Genomic DNA, 19,801 nt, shown 5'->3' with positions numbered 1-19,801 from the left:
GACCAATCCTGCTTATCTGTGGAGGCTCTCGGTGGACTGCATGCGCGTCTCATAGGGATCGATAAATTATCGTGTGTGTGTGTGTGTGTGTGTGTGTGTGCGTGTGTATGGAGGGAGGGGGGGGCTGTCTGAAAGGGTGTGTGTCTGTGAGACAGAAAGAAATATAGAAGAGATAGGAAGATAAACTCACAAAGGGACAGGATAAAAATCACACCTGTGTCAAGTGATGGGCGCCCACTGTGGCTGGCTGCCACACGATTGCAGATTCACTGCCTCTTTCTTTATACGTTACGAGACATGACTACAGTGGGTTATTATTATTGTATGAGACGAAATCAGTCACAAGATAAACAAAAGCCATGCTAGCGCCCCTCAAGAGAAACATGTATGGAGATGGCAGGAGACATGAGGGAAGGAGTTCTTGGGGGGTGGAAGAGGAAGAGCCATTTGATGGTCTTTTATATTGCCCTTTTACATTTGATTGGTTGGTGATGTGTGTGTGTGTGTGTGTGTGTGTGTGTGTGTGTGTGTGTGTGTGTGTGTGTGTGTGTGTGTGTGTGTGTGTGTGTGTGTGTGTGTGTGTGTGTGTGTGTGTGTGTGTGTGTGTGTGCATGCTTTTGTGATTGGCAGATGGTCCAACAGCAATTAATGGAAATTGATGAGGCTTAAGTTAGGAGCCCCTCTGTTCTGCTGACAACAGTACAATGCAATACTTCAGTCCTGATAGTCATCACACACACACACACACACACACACACACACACACACACACACACACACACACACACAATGTCTATGTTCCGTGTCTGTGCTCTCCATCTATCCAGGTGGGGGTTGATGAGCTCATCTGTTCTCCTCAACAATAAGATCCCTAACAGCACCATTTATTAAGGCGTGTATTCCGTTTGCGTCCGAGCATAGGCATGGTAACGCCCCGCCTGCCTGTGATTGGCCTACCGACACTGCCCGTCTTGACTGTCCTCCGAGGTGGATATAATGCTGGATAGTCTGATGCGAGGTTACTCTGCGGTGGGAAATAAATAATACAAGTATTATGGTATGATACAATTAAGAGAACGCTAACTTGTAAGTTTTGTTTTTGTAGAAGAGCAGTGCCGTCTCTACTGGGGGGCATTGCCCCCCGAGATTGGATTTTGTGCCCCTCCAGTCCAGATTGGCCAATACTACCCTACCCTACCAATATTTAAATGTTTTACAAATGTTCTTCATGATTATTGTAAATATATACATATTCAAATTAATTCCATATGACGTAATTTCCGAAAGCCAGATCAGACCCTCAAAAAGAGAGTGAGAGCTTATGACCATTGAGAGAGCATAAGAGTCAGTCGCATTCTGTTTGTCTGAGTCTTTATATCTGTTTAACCACTAGAACCCTCTAGTCCAGTGGTTCTCAACCAGTGGTCCGGGGACCACCAGTGGTCCTTGAGGGGGTTCCCATGCAGCTAAATGATGGAGAGTTGGTGACCAAGTGGACCCTTACAGATTGAGCTTTAACTCTTGAGAGTGTGAAATTAAACCCACTCTCTTGTTAATCTTCATTATTTTTACATTTTATTTACTAGAAGTCTACACAAATAGAGCGTGTAGAATAATAATTTTGATCAACGTTGAGCTCGTCAATCTTTTTGGTTAAGAAGCCCATTGTCAGACAGGCCTCATGTCTGAAGTGTGGCCTGGGCTAATTGGTTACATGAGCACGTCTTGTTTCCATTTCCTCCAATGTGTTAGTGTGTGTGTGTGTGTGTGTGTGTGTGTGTGTGTGTGTGTGTGTGTGTGTGTGTGTGTGCGCGTGTGCCTGTGCGTGCGTTTGTGTGCATTAAATATGCACATTAGATGCATCACTGTGTAATTGCCAACTTGCTTGCATAATGCTTCTCAGTGTGTGTGTGTGTCTAGCAGTTGGAATGCATTATCACACTGCAAATTATCACACACAAATTTAGAAAATGGTACTATTTTTGTTGATGAGCACCAGCCCCTCCTATGCCCAGCTTTGTGTGTTTGTGTGTACCCCATAGCGATGATTTGATTGGCTGAGCACCCCATAGCAATGATTTGATTGGCTGAGCAATGTACGTATTGAGGATAAAAAGTGAGGACGCCAATTGTGTTTGGCCACTGAGAAGTGAAGACGCCAAATGTGATAGGCCTGAATGTGATGATGTATGATGATCGCCCCTCACTTCACACAGGTGTGATTCTCTGTCTGTGTTTCGAGGCTGTGGACACTTCAAACACCCATATACCGGTGACATCATCGTAGGCAGGATGTACCTAAAATTTGAGGTCCTGGGCTAGGCTAGGCTTAACTTCCGCTCACTCGAGCCATTGAGTTATAATTGTACTCCCAGCAGTCTTCCGGGTGCTTCAAAACGCCACTGCGCAACTTCTATTGAAATTAATAGCGGGGGGGTTCGGTCTCTATCCTTTTATTACTCTATGCTTCACATGGTTGTGATTTTATTTATTTATTTTTTCGCAAGAAGAATGGCTTCCATTAGCCTCCAGTTTCTATTGGCTTGGATCAATGACTGTGCACAGCCCTCATCTGAGACAGAAGACCAAGTAAACAAAAGAATGACCATTATTATAATGAGCAATGCGCATTGGTGACTGAGGAGCATTTATATTTAGATTCAGGTTGAACATTACTGATGTGGTCCTTTAAAAGCCACTGTACAGTGTCCAGGAAGGGTAGTTAATTGTGATTTGTCTGGCGGCGGAGCATTTATGTCCCTTATTTAACGTCCAGCTCCGTCTGGTGCAGCCGTTTGTTGTTTGAATTGATGCCCTGTAATAACATCATGTCAAACACAGAGAGCTTTGAAAAACTATAATTGAGTGCCATTCAATGACATGGTTTTGTGTGCATGCTGCCAGTAAGTATAGACGTCACAGATATGAGAGGCCTGCTGAGCTCAATGCTTCTCAACCCCTTGAGGTTGAGACCCCCCAAAATAATCATATTTGAACTGGGGACCCCCCCCCCCCCCCCCCTATCCTGACAAGCACTTGGAATGTAGGAGTTGAGGCATTACATTTTTGGTTAAACCGATAAATATTGGCCAATGAAAATAGGCGTTGTGAGCTTGCAGATTGGCTATTTTCACATTTAGCCTCTTTCTTATAATATTTGATAATTTGGCCAATGTTTGACTAGTTTTTATAGTATTGTTTGTTGATTTCGTTTGACAAGTTACAGTCCTTTTTTGTCTCCACCAGGCTGAAGGCAGAGAGTATGTTTTGCACTCCGTCCGTCCGTGTGTGCGTCCGTCCGTCCATCCATCTGCGTACAGCTAATCTCCGGCACCGTTAACGTTTGCCAGCCAAGTCTATGGACTGTAATGTTTGTTTAGGGCACTAAATGACAACGTACGATGTCATCTGGCTGATAGCCTCGCTACCCAGGCTTTTATTGTGGTTGGCATTCTGCTCAAAAATGAAAGCCTGGAGAAACGCATTGAACAATCTGGCATAGGAAACCCACTTCCTTTTGCTAAGCGAGCAGAGGCGCGTGGCTCCAAATTTGGTGACGTCAGTGTTCGGCGCTCGGATCGGTGAACCAATAAGATCCACCGCCTTGTACTCGCCGCCCCTCTAGACCAGACATCACACAGGCTGTGCCAGGCTATCTGATAGAAATACATCTGGTAATTATTTGGTTTCATTCAAGAAGCAAGCCAGGATGGACAAAGGAAAGAAACAGTACAACAGTAACCAAAAAAGCTTCTCAAGAAACAGTGAATTGAAACGGAATCGGAGAATTCATAAAAGAAAGAAACGAGCCATGGAAGAAGGAAAGAAACAGTACAGCATAAGTATCGTAGAAAAATCTCTAATTTAAACGAGAGAGAGAGAGAGAGAGACAGACCCAAGAGTGAGGAATATGGATTGGGGGACATATTTGAAAGAAAGAGCGAGAAGATAAGCATCTCGTGCGCAGGCTGGATCACAGTGATTCTGACAGCACTCTGTTGGGGGTTGTTTAAGCACTCATATCTGTCGGCCTTGTCCTTCTTCTGTGACATGTTCTACCTTTTCATGTCCTCCTTTCTCAACGCTGTTTTTGGACTCATCCGTTAAAGAGGACAAAGTGTTCCAGACGCGCACGCACGCACGCGCGCACGCACGCACGCACGTGCGCACGTGCGCATGCACGCACGCACGTGCGCATGCACGCACATGCACAAACAGCAGCTCTTCTGTTGAAGGTGACCTCTGTGGCTCACAATTAAGAGTAGAAATATCCAAAGACTGTATCAACTGGATATCCTGTAGCTCTCCTGTCCTTCCTTCTGCTGACCTTTGCCTTACTTTCTGCTCTTCTGGAGGCCTATTCATACTCCAGTTTTAGGCGATAAGCTACTCACCTCTTCGGTGGTTAGTATGAAAAAAGGCCTTTAGCCTCATTCTTTCTCCGCTAGTTTCCTGGTTCCCTCGACTGTGGTTCCCTCGACTGTGACTAACATTTCTCTTCGCATACTGTACATTTTGTCAACCACTTAAACCCCACCAGCATTTCTATTCTGTTGCCTCGCTCTCGCGCTCTCTCTATATTTTCTGTCTGAGATAGTTATACATCCATATAGGAGAGGTTAGCTTGGTATTAATCTCTCTAGAGAGAGACTGTTGATTAAATCAAAGAAAAAGAGTGCACTGTGTTTTTCCTTTCTTTTTTGACGATGGGTCCTCAGATTGGCTTGGTATAGACTTTTGAAAGTTGACAGCAGTATTTCAATGTTTTTGCATTCACTTAGTATGTCTCTCTCTCTCTCTGTCTCTCTGTCTCTCTCTCTCTCTCTCTCTCTCTCTCTCTCTCTCTCAGGAGTGCAGTCTTCTATAGTTAACCCAGAGATCAGGTCGTCACCCGCGACACGCAGCAGAGGGCACGATGACCCAGGAGGGGCAGGCCCTGCCCCAGACCTCCTCCACCATCCCCACACCGCCCGAGAACCCTTTGGAGCAAGACGCCGCCGCCGCCACCGCCACCCACCCGCCCGCAGAGACACGTGTGCAGGAGTCCACGGGGCCCCGGGAGACGGAAGGCATCCATGAACGGGAGGCAGAGGAGAGTGAGGAAGGCAGAGGCGAGGAGGAGGTAGGCAGCGGTGTAAAGCATGTAGTACCACCTCAGAAAATATGTGGCTCTCCATGTACCACCATAATAAATCAAGCGTAGCGATAGTTCATCGCGGCACGGAAGGCAGATGGTTATTATATATGTAAATATAGTTCCCCTCATTCATTCCCCCTAGTAATTCATTCTGCTTCTTTAAATCATCTGCCTCTCCAGGCCACGCCCTCATTCCCACAGTGCAATTCAGGCAGCTACTTAAGCAGCCTCAGCTCACTATCTCATTCTCCATGCTGAGCTGTCAAGCAGCTTGTGCGGCGTCTGCGTGAAAATATCCCCCACTTCCCCGGCCTACTCCCTGTAGTTCTTAGTCCAGGGGTTATGGGATATTATTGTATTGTTTGCGATTGTGTATATTCATTGTGTTGAATCATGTGTTGATGTGTTATTGTTGTTCATGGATTATTGTATCTTTGGCTCTGCTCTGGGGGGGGGGTCATTGATATCAGAGCTGTGTCTCGGTGCACAGATAATCGGAGATATCAAATGTGATATCAGACCTGTGTCTCGGTACTCAGATTATCTGATATCGCATGAGCAGAGCCACACCGCAATAACATGCAATAGTTTTGCAATAAATGGTTTATGGTCAATCTGAGCTGAAGTGTCTCAATGAACTGATGTTAAAATACAGGATCCCTTTTTGTTCCAGTCCTAATCCAATAATGCTGCTGCTCCGGCTAGGTGTGCTGTCATGCTCATTTCAGCACGACTGGATAGCCCTATTTCAACCAATTGCTTGGTCAGAAGAACTACCTGTAGTAATATAAATATTTCATTCCACTTTTGTCTTTTTTCTCCTTTTTTGGGCAACTCCTCTGTGTACCACCAGAGGGGGGCGCAAGTACCACCAGTGGTACAAGTGGTTGGGATTAACCTCTGGTGTAAAGTAACTATAAGTACATTCGCTTAAGTACTGTACTTTTTTGAGGTGTTTGTACTTTACATGCAGTATTTCCAATTTCCAATACTTCTACTTCTGCTCCACTACATCTCAGATCCACATATTGTACTTTTACCACTACCTTTATTTTAAAATGTTAGTGACTAGTTTCTTTGTAGATTTTGATTATTATTACAAAACATCACACACCAAAACACACCACTCTAGCCCTAAATACATTTTGACCATTTGAAAATAGCAGATCTATTCATTTATTTAATTTATGTATTTATTTAACAGGGACAATGCACATTAATCAACATTTTTCTAATCAATGCGTCACACAACGCAACACATTATGAGCTTGTAGATCTGCTATTTTCAAAAGATTTTGAAAACTTGAAATGGGACGTCCTGCACAACGAGCACTTTTACTATTGGTACTTTAAGCACATTTTGAACCCTTTTGCACTTTTAAGTGTTTTATTCCAGCCATTTGCTTGTAACGGAGTATAGCTTTTACTTCAGTAAAGAATGTGAGTGCTTTCTCCACCATGACAGGAGGTAGCAGAGGGAGCGGAAGAGGCACGGCACGAGACGCCGTCGAGGGAGGAGGAAGAGGGAGGAGGCGGGATGAAAGCTGAGGGAACAGACGTATCGGGTGACGAGAGTGGACACGCGGACGGCAGAGGGGCGGATGGAGAGAGAGGGCGCGAGTGCATGGAGGCGAGCTCGGGGGAAAATAGCTGCGAAGAAGAGGAGACACTGGCAGCTCCCACACAGCAGCAGGATGCAACGCAGCCTGAGCAAGCTGCACGGTTAGTCCTCGAAGACCACCACCACCACCACCACACTGAGTGAACGGACATGAACAAACCTTTTAAATGTAGAGGGGCAGAGTTCACGTTGAACTCCTCTGACTGAATTGCACCATGGTCATTTTAGACCCATTGCGACAATCATGAGTTCTCAAACGTTTTAGTGCCAAGGACCCCCAAAATTATATATGTATTTGGAAATGTTTTGTGGCAGGGACCCCTGCAAGAGATGATTTGTGTTGAAAGATGCAACATTTGTTTTTCAAATTAAAAAAGCATGGATATCTGCTATTTTTGAATAGCCAACACTAAAATCTAAAACGACACAGATGCTTTCCCTGTTTTAATGGGATCGAGCCTCATGTCTCATGTTTAATTGTATTGACCTTCAGTGGTTTCAATGGACCTATGGTCTCAAAGATTAGTGTGCTCACGTGACAAGTATTCTTCATCTTAATGCAACAGTTTGTTTCTCTGGATGATAATTAGCCTTAACACAATGAAATGAAATGAAAATGCCTACAGTGCATTGTTTAAGTGAGGCAAACGCTCTGCTTGGATAAAGAAATGCAGAGTGAGAGCACAAATGGCCTCATTTCCATGGAATGTGAGAGCTCGGTGTGTCTCTAGTGGGTTTTTTATTAGCACCACCCAAATTATTATTAAGATGGCCCTCTATAATGCTTATTTGACCAGAATCCATGTTTTCTTGTTTCTTGTTAGAGTGTGTGTCTATCTATATACTGTCTAATGTTACGTAGTCAAAGACCATAAGGACTTGGCGCTAAATACTGTAGAACTGGTAGAAAGATTCTAGAACAGCGGTTCCCGACCTTCTAGTGTCTAGAAACAAGGCTAGTAATTAACTATACATGGAATGTGTGAGATTAACAGTAGCAAAGACTTAACTAGAGCATGGTAGGGAAGCATTATTCAGAAAGCTGAAAACAACAAAAACACAGAAAACCCAGTTTGTTTAAAGGTAATCATATCATTACTTTCTAAGCCAATGAAGTTGACTCGGTTCTAGTTTTAGAGAAACACGTGGTCAATCAATATGAAAATGAAGCTATTCTGTCTTCATTCCTTGGAAAGTAGACATTCTAACGACGTGTGTGACATTAGCAGCACAGACAGAGCATGTATAGATTCACTATATGTGTTAAAGTGGTTGAATTACAGTATGGAGGGCAGACAGATGAGACAGGGCGGCCTTAGCTAAATCCAGAGATCCTCTAGTAGTCTAAATAAACAGTGGACCCATGTGTGGGTCTCTGACACATTGTTGTGGGTCCCCTTAGTATTTGTTTCCTACATTTGGTTTTCAATTTTTATTATTTCAAAACATTTTCCAAAAACATTCCCAAAAAAGCAACATTCTTCATGAATGAAAAACAAAATGCAATGATTTATTTTTTCAGTAATATCATGAAGAAATGAAAGAAATATTTAAGAAATGCTATAAATTAGAAGTACAGTAGTATAAGAAGTAGTGAAAATAGCTGATCTACAAGCTCACATCGCGGTGCGAAGCGACACGTTGTCTGTTTGTAGATCTGCTATTTTAACTACAGTAGCTTTGGGTATCAATCTCTCTTTTTTGTCACAGTCTAAAAGGTTTGGGAACCACAGCTCTACACTATACAGTGTAGACGGTAGTAGTGTACTGTATACAGACATAAGGAAATCAGGAAACGCTGAAGAGTCCTGCTCTACGCTTTTAGTTGCAAGCAATTGTCAATGTGACTATCCTGCCAGATTAAATATTAGCATAATATGCTACTTCTCCTGAAAGAAAAATAGGGGTTACATTTTGCATGTTGGCCTAAACGCATATCGTATGCTAACTGTGAGTACATTTTCTTCCTCCCTCCCTCCCTCCCTGCCTTGCCTTCCTGCCTTGCCTTCCTTCCATGCTTTTCCTCACACAGACTGGAGAACGGCTTAGAGGGACCCGAGGAAGAGGACGACGACGGCGACGAGGAGGACGTGTGCGGCGGCGGGCTGACGCAGCAGACGCACCTGGACACGTTCAGCTCCAACTTCGAGACGTCGGTGGAGCAGGCGGACGCTGAGGTGGAGGAGGAGGAAGAGGAGGAGAACGGCGAGGGAGCACCGCAGCAGATGGACGGGAGAGAGGAGGAGGAGGGGAGGAGGACGACGGTGGCGAACCGGGACAGCTTCAGCTCGACGTTTGAGCACATCGTCGAGCGAGTGGCCGGGCGGGAGGAAGACGAGGAGGAGGAGGAGGAGCCGGTGGAGGAAGTGAAGACGGACAACAGGGACGGCTTCAGCTCCACGTTCGAGCGCATCGTGGAGTCGGCGCTGCTGCGCGGCGGCACCTGCTACAGCAGCGTGGACTCGCTGGACGTGCTGTCTCTCACGGACGAGACGGACAGCTGCGTGAGCTTCGAGGCGCCACTCACGCCCCTCATCCAGCAGAGGTCGCTGCTGCTACAACAGCAGGGGCCCGAACCGCCCCTGGAGCTGGAGCTGGCCACCGTGCAGGAGCAGGACTGGTGCGGCGAGGAGGGGGCGGGCGGAGCGACGGAACAACCGGCAGGTGACCCTGAAGCTGCTGCTGGGGCTGAGGCTGGGGCTGGGCCAGGGGCAAGCCCACTGCGGACCACAATCACTGGGACTAGGTCGGAGTTTACGTTAAGCCAGCCGGGACGTTCGTGGGCCGCTCACAATGGATACCACGCAGACTACCATCAGGGGCCCAAGGAGTGGTCCGGAGCCATGCTCAACTCTGTCGGGTAAGAAGAACATCACGTTTGCAGTATTTTATGTATTGGTTGATTTGTGAACCATGAATGCGTTTTTTTTTTAATTGTGTGTCTTGTCCTTCCAGACCCATCTCTTGCATTTATTTTCTTAACAATGCAGGGTTTTGACTATGTCAATGTCAGCCATTGAAGCATCACAATGTTTACTTATAGGGCGGCTGTGGCTCAGTAGGTAGAGCAGGTCGTCCTGATCCATTGGTCAGTGGTTCAAATCCCGGCTCCTCCTGTCCACATGTCGAAGTGTCCTTGGGCAAGACACTGAAACCTACATTGCATCAAATGTTGGTCAGTGTGAGCTTGCCACCATTGGTGTGTGAATGTGGGAAGTGAGGACGCTGGCGTTAACTGTTCGCCGCTTCACCTCCCAATGTATGAATGAATGAACCATTGTAAAGCGCTTTGAGCGCTATAAACATGCAATTCATTATCACACATACAATTATTGCAAGTTGAGTAGTATTGACACAAGAGATAAGCCTTTAGCTATAGTGTGGGTGTCCTCCCTCGCCGTGCGTTTACCTGTAAAAGTTTTGGAATGGTATTTTGTTGTCCCTGTTTTTGCTTACATTTAGAGTAGCTTATAATTTGTGGCCTGTGCTGTGAACCTTGTTTCAACCACCAGGAGGCGTGAGTAGCACTAAGGGACATTAATACAAACGCATGCATGTCTTTGCAGTCATTGGAGACTGGACAGGACATACATACATACTGTAGGCATGTTGAACTGCCCATGCACATTTACACAGATGTATGCAGCTTTTCCCTGGTGGTGATGTGACCATAACATGCCCTAGTAGTCACGCTATAGGCAGTGGTTTTCAACCAGTGGTCCGGGGACCACCAGTGGTCCTTGAAGGAATTCCAGGTGTTCCCCATTTAAATGGAGAGTTGGTAACCAAATGGACCCTTACAGGTCTTTAACTCTTGAGAGCGTAAAATGAAACCAAATGGACCCAAGAGTTAAATTATTGTTAAACATCTGCATTACTTCATATACAAGAAGTCTAGGCTACACAATTAGAGAATGAAGAATAATTGTTATTTTTAAGACATTTGCCAAAAGCATGGTAGACAAAATCTTACCCAACGTCAACGACAACAAAAGTTTTGGGTCTGCGAGGCTACATCTCATCAGGTGGTCCGTGATTCTTTTTTGCTATTTTTTTATTGGAATACTGAAAAGTAACCTTTTTAAATAATTTCCAATGCATTATAGTTATAGTTATGTTAACTTTATGAACTAAATACAAATACATTGGACATAAAAAAAATGACAATAACATTTGAATACTATAGTCATTAAGCTACACAGACTGAAGTAATTAATGCGGGTTCATCCTGTTTGCATGTTTGGAATTGTAACAGCTGAAATCAAACTTTGTGCAGTATTCTGATATTAACCTGCGAGACGCATTTAGTGACGGTGGGGGCCATATGTGGCCCCTGGGCCGCCAGTTGCCCATGTATGCTCTGTATCACAAAGGCTTGGAGGACATGCACACAGCAGCTGACACCACTTTTCGCCGTTTAATTGCCTTATTAGCAGTAAGGGGCATTTGGGAAAGGCAGCTAGTAAGGGGGGGGGGGGGGGGGGGCTGGGTGCGAGGGGGTGTTGCGAGGTAATGTGAACCATATGGGAAAAACCTACCATAACCTGACCTGTGGCAATCGTTCTCTCTGGCTGGTCATTATACAACCCCTATGGCTTTTTTCCATAGAACGGCTGTCGTCTGCACGGTTTCTAGAGTTACAAATCCACTGGAATGTCAAATAGATGCGGGACTCACAATGGTCTACTCTAGCTCTAGCTCAGTGGTTCCCAAACGTTTTAGCCTGTCACCCAAAAGAGACATTTGGGACTGTAGGACCCAAACTAGTGAAAATAGCAGATCTACAATCTCACAACGCAGCGCTTCGTGTCGCGCTGTGAACTTATGCAGATCGGCTATTTTCAATACTTCTTAATACGGAGCCCGCCAGAAACGAGGGTTAAATTAAATTACAGATTTATTTTTTCTTCATGTTTTCAATTAATAATCGTTAAAAATGTGTCCGCGGACACAGGGAAATCCCCTGTTGGGGATCAGGTCGTGGCTCAACAACACAGTTTAGAAATCTACTTTCTATCCCTCGATCTGGCTGTCTGTCTCTCTCAGACTCAGTCTGTGTGCCTCTCTCTCTCTCTCTCTGTACAGATGTTGCTCTTTAAGTACGGACTAGCTTCCTGACCGCCAGCCCCGTCCGTGCTCAATGTACTATTGTTTGTGTCATGACATCATCGTCTTTGGCCTTCCTCTGCTGTGTGTCATGGGTTTGTGCGTGCGTGTGTGTGTGTGGCTATACTGCTCTATACCATCTAGTTTGCCAGCTAAGTGGATGCATGTGCTGGCCTATCTTAAAGGAAAAAGTCAAGTTTGTTGGTAGCCTTCCTGGTTAAAAGAGCCACATTCAGTGAATGGCAATTATTTGGTCCATGAGGGGGTTCCAGGTGGTCCCCAGAGAGTTGGTAACCAAATGGACCCCTATAGATCTTTGAATCTTGAGAGTGTAAAATGAATCCAAATGAACCCTTACGGGCCAAATTTGGTTTCATTTTACGCTCTCAAGAGTTCAATTTTAGTTAAACATCACTTAATTTACAAGAAGTATACCAGTAAGACTTAGACGCCCTAAAGTGCGAGGTCGCTCTGAAACAACAGAGCTTCTTAATACGGCACAGTTGAGAAGCAGGAGTTAAACTATTAATCTGGTGTCGCTGTCAGTGAGGTCAGATGTAGGGTTGCTGGCCGACTCCATATATTCAGATCTAGTATGTCAAACCATGTATGGCTATCCAGTGTTTGATGAGGTCAGTGTCGTGATCTTCATATATGGAGATCCAGGTGATGGTAGCTCCACAAATGGAGATCCATGTGTTGTAACAACTTGGTTCATTTGCAAGTGTGACTCGCATATCTATGATGTCACGTGATGTCACTTTTTTTAATCTCATCAAAGGGTGGTCCGTGGCTCAAATGCAGAATAAATAATTGACCTTGATTAGATAGAGCATAAAAAAACATAGTATAGTGTACAGCTTTTGGGCGTATGCTCACAGTATGGTCTTGATTTTAATATAAAATACAACGCTAAGAAAAGTAAAATCCTGATTATCTGAAGTAGGGAAGACATTCAGTCTTTCCTGACTTCCATCTGGCTGGCACTGTGCATGCAGTGAGGTCACTTATTTGGGCCATATCATCTCTGATGATCTTTCAGGTGACAAGGACATCTATAGACAGCGGTGGAAGCTGTATGCAAAGCAAACATGCTTTGACACCGCTGTATACTGCTCACCTTTGGTGCCACTATAGACAAAGCTGCATCAGACGACTCACAGTGGCCTATAATGGGTGTATGAGGCTGCTGCTGAGAGTGCCAAGAAGCTCCAGTGCTAGCCAGATGTTTTGTTTGTTAGTGTTGGGGTATACCTACCTGCTCTGCTGCACTACGTAACCCTATGTACAGGTTCATGTGTAGGGCATCCGAGTCAATAAACGACATCATCGCTGTAATAACGGACCCTACGCAGTTCAGTCAGGTTCTCATCTAGATTGTGGAACCATTGGCACACATGTGTGTACGTCAGAAACTGAACATATGTGCATTTTATTTATTTTATTTTAATTTTATATTTCCTGTTATATTGTATTGTTACAATTTAGGCATTTAGCAGACGCTCTTAATCCAGAGCGACTTACATTAAGCAAGAACAAAGAATAAAAAAGCATGGTAATACATCAAATACGAAGTAGTTATCATGAATCATACATTTATATAATTAAACTATGCATACAGTGCTATGTTTGTGATATGGATCTCCCTGGGTCTGAAATATTGATTGATTGATTGATTATGTACTGTACAGTTTAAAAACTGAACTATGACTCTGAGCTGCTTTGGTGGTTTGATGACTATAAGCTGAGATATAAGCTATGCTCTGTTCATATTCAGCGTGACAGTATGACTGACTGTCCATATCCCAGCTCTATTTGTTTCTGTCTTGCCCTTGAGCTGCATATTTTCTCTTTCCTTTTTAGTCTCCTGTTACTCCATCCCTTTGTTTACACCATCTCACCCCCCTGCATCTCTCCTCTTTATCCTTTTATCTCATCTTCCATCCCCTCTGCCGCCCCTCCTCCCTTTTAGACCCCACCCCGCTATCTATTATATTTCATTCCCCTCCTCTCCCTCACTCCATCTACAGTACTCCTCTTCTCTCCTTTCTTCCCTGTGGGCAGCGATAGAGCTGGATGTGTTACACTATTTGGCACCTCGAGGATTGTGGGTAACTGGCCTTTTTCGCCACAGGGCAGAGCAGCATGCATAGCAGTGGATATAGAAACGGGGGAGGAATGTGTAGAGAAAATCCTGATTGGACACTATAATACAGACATGCAACGTAAGGAAGCACCTGTGTTTAATTCATTCAGTAGGTTCTGTGATCTGCATAGTGTCAGTCAGCCTATTACCCAACCCACAAGAGTGCAGTGTGATTCTACTCAAACTGTCATTGATTTCATTCTGACCTCGGACAAATCCAGAATCTCCAAGAAAGGTGTTATTGTATGCGGGCTTAGTGAAGGGGAGGAAGTCCCACCTCGTTGTCTGGGCCATCCAATGGCCAGCTGGGCCCAAACGGACTGACAGGCTTCATCTTACGTCCATATCAGACCCGGAGAACGCTTTGTCCATATTTCTTTTACAGTATATGGAACCACTCCATACTGGTAAACAAGCTGAAAGCAATTGGTTTTGATAGCACATCAGTGAGCTGGATGCAATCCTACCTGGAGGGGAGAGAACAGATTGTGGAGGTGAACGGAACACTGCCCCCCCCCCCCCCCCCCCCCCCCCTCCCAGTGAGCTGTGGCTTTCCACAAGGAAGCATACTAGGGCCTGTACTGTTCCTAATAAAGTTGCAGTCACAAGCTGATGTCATGTCATTTACATATTATATGTAAACGACATGACATCAGCTTGTGACTGCAACTTGTTCCTGTTCGCAGGAACTGCACTGCTGGTCTCGGACAGGAACAAGCTGCAGGTTGAAAAGGCCCTCAGCTCTGAGCTCGGTAGAATCTGCACCTGGCTCGCTGATAACAAACTATCTCTACACCTGGGAAAAACTGAATCCATTCTCTTTGGTTCAAATAGTAATCTCAGCAAGGCTTCTTGATTAGAGTGGGTGACAATGTTATCACACAAAAAGATGAAATTACCTACCTATGTTCCATCCTGGAGGCAAATCTTTCCGATGATAAAATGGCCACCAACGTTATCAAAAAAGTCAACCAAAACACCTTGAAGACCCTGCCTGACAGGACCTCTAAGGCCCTTAAAACAAGGCTCCAGACTTCCCAACAGACAGACAGACAGACAGACACTCATTCACTCAAGCAGGATTTCTGTTGTTGTGTGGGTTGTTAGTCGAGTTAATCTGCCAGTCATTAAGTCAAGAGGTGGTGGCCAGGTCATCCAAACACCCAGATATTAAATAAACCACTCAGGGGAATCAGTGATAGAGACAATCTCTTATATACCGGTACTGTAATTATCTCATCAGAAAAACTCTTTAATCAGCCAGTCAGTACACGAGTGCTGTCAGATATTGCCTTGGATTAACCAGTAACAGTAAATCACTTGATGAGTTAATCTGTAAATCAGTCCGTCAATCCGTCAGTCTGGCTGGTCAGTCAGCCAGTTAGCTAACCAGCCAGCCTTCACTCACTTTGCTTGTGGCACATCAAGCATCAAGGTTGAAGCTTAGCCTTAATCCACAGAGCCTGCTAAAGACATGTGAACAGAGCAACAGACCCTTCTTTTCTCTTATGGTTGCTCATGTCTCTCTTTCTGACTCCCTTGTTAACCAGCTTATACCCAGTTCCCCGTTTAGTTACTGCTTAGTCTTAGTGTGAGCTAGTGAAGACAGCTACCAAATTGCCCAACCTGCGGTGTATCATCGTCACACACGTGGGCAAAGACATCCTTTGGACACGCACCTGAGGACAAACATTATTCGACTTTGAAGCGTATGCATCATAGCTGGTGAGACCAAAGTGTATATGAATTAGTCTGTAAGTGCATGTGCATACATACAGTATATAGTACATGTGTGTCATTCTACCACGCTGCTCGCGAGCCGATCAGATCCGAGGCCAGTCGGAGCAGATGAAAGCCATGCGCTGCCGCTGTCATATCAGAGAGCAGCTGTCTGTCTTTAATCTAATCTGACTTTCATAATACAACAGCTAACCAGGTGGTGATGCTCACACATAAAAGCCACACAGGGCAGGCGTACTGTATGCATGCATATTGCATAACCAAATATATTGTATGATGAAGCTTGTTTACCCGATTGCTCTCTCACTCAATCTTTCTCCTCTCTTTATCCATGCCCCCCTCCTCTCTCTCTCTCTCTCTCTCTCTCTCTCTCTCTCTCTCTCTCATATGCGCTCTCGTTTTCACTCTTTGAATGTGTCAGGCTTTAATGCCCTCAGTTTGGTTCTGTAGTGCAGCGGAAATACCCGGCAGATTATCCTTCCCTGGCCCGGTGACAGGCAGTGATATGCACACACACACACACACACACACACACACACACACATACACACACACACACACACACACACACACCACACACACACACACACACACACACACACGCACACACACGCACACGCACACACACACACACACACACACACACACACACACACACACACACACGTGCACAAAGATTTATACCTCCCCTGTCTATTTATAGAATGACGTTATATTTTTTGGTGCATCCCATATTCTCACTGTATAGCCTACCAGTGATTTTCTCTCTCTCTCTTTTTGAGTGGTGCAACCACTCCTATAGACAGCTATGTGTGTGGCTGGGCCTGTCCGAGCACGAAAATAGCGAGCACGAGCACTCCCAAACTCTGACACTTTCAAAAATAAATAACCTGCACGGAATTCCTTGACAGGAAGTAGCTCATAACATGTCTACGGTGGATTTTTATGAACCAAACACTTGGCGTTGTTAAATACAATAGATAGGACTTTTCTGTTTGGACGAATGGGCGGTCTATGGGAAGTTGCACCTAGTTAGCACCTTGCTGGCAAGATGGCCACGGTCTGAATATCGTCAATAGCAAGCTGAGTCTATAATCGATGTGCAAGCTAGTCAAGCTGGTTTTCTCATTGGCTGACGTATGTGAGCACTACAAATATGTCTGGGCAGAAACAAACGACTCAGAACACAATAGTTCCGTCTTAGAGAATTTTGGTTCCTACCTAAACTACTGCGCTGAAACTGTCACAGAGGCAGTTTCCTCTACAGCAGTGGTTCCCTATAGTCTCTCAAGACGGACTGTTGACGCACCATCACATTTTATTATTTATTTTCGGACGATGGGTTCTCTGATTGGTGGTTCCCAAACGTTTTAACCCGTGACCCCAAAACAGAAAGTAGCTGTTTGCCCGGGACCCAGACTAGTGAAAATAGCAAGCCCCAAATGGACCCTAACGAGTCCATTTGGTTCCATTTGTACACTCTCGGAGTTACAGACCACCAAGGGTCCATTTGCTTCCTAACCATCGTCATTTAGCTGGAGACCTTGAACTGGAACTCCCTCAAGGACCCCTGGGGGTCTCCGGACTCCACTTTGAGAAGCCCTGCTCTACAGTATGTGATATTTGAAAGGCCCACCAGGCTCTCTGTTTGCCGGGGGGAACATGTATGTGTGTCATCTTGTAGCATTTATCTCACTCCCTTCAGTTTGTTTCTGTTTACCGGGAAGATACAGTTGTGTTGCAAAAACGGTTCAGTGTTGTGTGACTCAACACACACACACACACACACACACACACACACACACACACACACACACACACACACATACACACACTGTCTGCTGCACACAGTTCTACCCCTGCCAACAATGTGCCTCACACCCATCCAAGAAAGGTCACCATTGTGTCTGTCTGTCTGTCTGTCTGTCTGTCTGTCTGTCTGTCTACGGCTGTGCACACTCCCTGGAGGCCAGAGCAGAACCTCTGGCCCAATTTTTTCACATCGCCCTGTTATAGCATTATATTAGCAGGTGGCAGATCTTTGACACACACACACACACACACACACACACACACACACACACACATACCGGTATATATATTTATTTTTGTTGCTTTTTCTGCAATTATTGATACGTTGAAAGTAGACTGACAGGAAATGGGGAGAGAGATGGGGGGAAGACACGCGGCAAAGGCCGTCGGGATCGGGAGTCGAATCCATAGAACGCCGTCAGGCTGGCTCAGCAGCCTAAGTGCCCAGACGACGGTTGAGCTACCTATTGAATCACATTAACAATAAAGAGAATGTAATGTTTGTTTTGACACTGTTTGTTTTATCATAGCAACATGAGTTAGACTTCAATAGCGCCCCTCACTTCACACGGGTGTGACTTTTTTTAAATAGTGTTCCTACAGATCAAACAAACCGGTATAGTCATGTGATCAAGACGGATCTGTCACAGCGTCCGATTGCTCACATACTGTATTAGGCTGAGGAAGTAATGCTACCCATTGGCATATTATAGCTCTTTGTTAAGAGTAGGCCTAATAGTGCAAGTATGATACGTGCAAAGGCACTTAATTTGTCCCCAAAGCAGAACGAGAACTAGAAGGGTGCTCAGTGGGGTTTTTGTTTTGTTCAATCTGTTACAACTAGAATACAAGTAGAGTAAGTTAACAGGGGTTGATATACTCCGTTTTCTAGCAGATCACTGCATGATTTAGTGAGAACAATTAAGAGATTTGAGTATAGTCTACCCTGTTAACCAAGTAATGAGATGTTTTTTTTTTCTGTTGTAGTGACAATTCAGTGCATGTCCTATTAAACTTGGTCTTAGATTAGTCACTAGTTAATTTCATGCAACGTACGGGTTAGCTCTTTAAAGCAAGTCTGACTCAAGGTTGGATTGGTGTTTGGGACTGTGTTTGACAGTGGCAATCAAGATCTTATTTTTAAGTCCCCTTGTCTACATGATCTTCTCATGATGTTGACATGGTAGTCTAAAGGAGGATTAGCTCCATGAATCAGTCTTTCTGCTCATTTTGCAGTAAATCCATGATACATCCATCTTCAACTCCTGTTCTACTGTATGTTTCTGTTATATTCCTGAATGTCAAGGTTTACTCATGTGTTGACGGTTAATAGCAGCAGCTCATACCTAGGACCAGCATTTTACCCTTAAATGTTATTTAGCTGTATTAAGATTGTACTCTGTCTCTCAATCAAGCTAATGAATGGACCATTGTTTTAAAATTGTGACAGTTGATAACTGAGCAAAATGTCAATTTGCTGAAATCCATTGGTAGGCTACAGACTACAGAGCCAAGGTTTTCCATTAGTAAAGAAATGCTGTGTTATAAAAGAGGGATTTCTATGGTCTTCTTGGCCCCAACAGAACTGAGATCTGGTCACAATGTAGGTCCCACAGTCATATAACTTATTAGAAGATTATTTTGATTTTTACTTTATTGCTTTTGTTGCCGTTGTCCGATAAGCCACACTTTTCTGAGTCAAGAGTAGGGACCCATCGCACAGTAAAGAAAACCTTACAAGTCCACCTTTACTCTCTTACACCTGCCTCTCTAGAGTCTAGACACAGTTGATAAACCGTCCACCCACTGATGGCGTGGTGGTCCAATAAGTGCTTGTCTTCAGAGCCATGCTCACCCCTGCTGCTAGGACTGAATTCCAACCGGATTCCAACGCAACCTTCTCTGTGCCTCCCCCACACCGTCTGTCTCCCTCAGCTTTATCTCAAGTATAACACTTTTTTTAGGGACGGTGGTATACTGCTTGTTCCTTTCATCTGTTCTTACCTAATGCTATTCTACAGTTCAGCTGCTCTTTTTAATTTCTTCTCTGCCTCTCTCCATCTCCTCCCTCCTCCGCCTCCTCTTGTCTTCTCCTTACCCCCAGATTAGAAAGAGGAAGGAGGGATTTAGATGGAGAGAGATAGGGAGTACATGCAGGGATGTGTCAGTGTGGCCAATAACATCTGATACTGGAAGGATGTGTGCATGTTTCCGTGTTGTTGATGTTGTGTGTGTGTGT

At 44.7% G+C, this 19,801-nt stretch overlaps 1 protein-coding gene across 1 annotated transcript in view; it reads left to right on the top strand.

The window, feature by feature from the left end:
* The first annotated feature begins 6,732 nt into the window (after positions 1-6,732).
* The window catches only part of psd2 (pleckstrin and Sec7 domain containing 2), a 43,506-nt gene continuing 30,437 nt past the window's right edge, over positions 6,733-19,801 (top strand). Inside the window, exons 1-2 of the mRNA XM_080773817.1 lie at positions 6,733-6,859; positions 8,791-9,618. Of these exons, the coding sequence (XP_080629943.1) occupies positions 6,762-6,859; positions 8,791-9,618 (926 nt within the window). The 5' untranslated portion in view covers positions 6,733-6,761. The remainder of the gene's footprint in view (positions 6,860-8,790; positions 9,619-19,801) is intronic.

This window comes from Protomyctophum bolini (assembly GCF_963924005.1).
Source record: "Protomyctophum bolini genome assembly, chromosome: 10".
Classification (NCBI taxonomy): domain Eukaryota; kingdom Metazoa; phylum Chordata; class Actinopteri; order Myctophiformes; family Myctophidae; genus Protomyctophum; species Protomyctophum bolini.
Note: the sequence above shows the minus strand (reverse complement) of the source record. Positions and strands in the feature narration are given on the sequence as shown.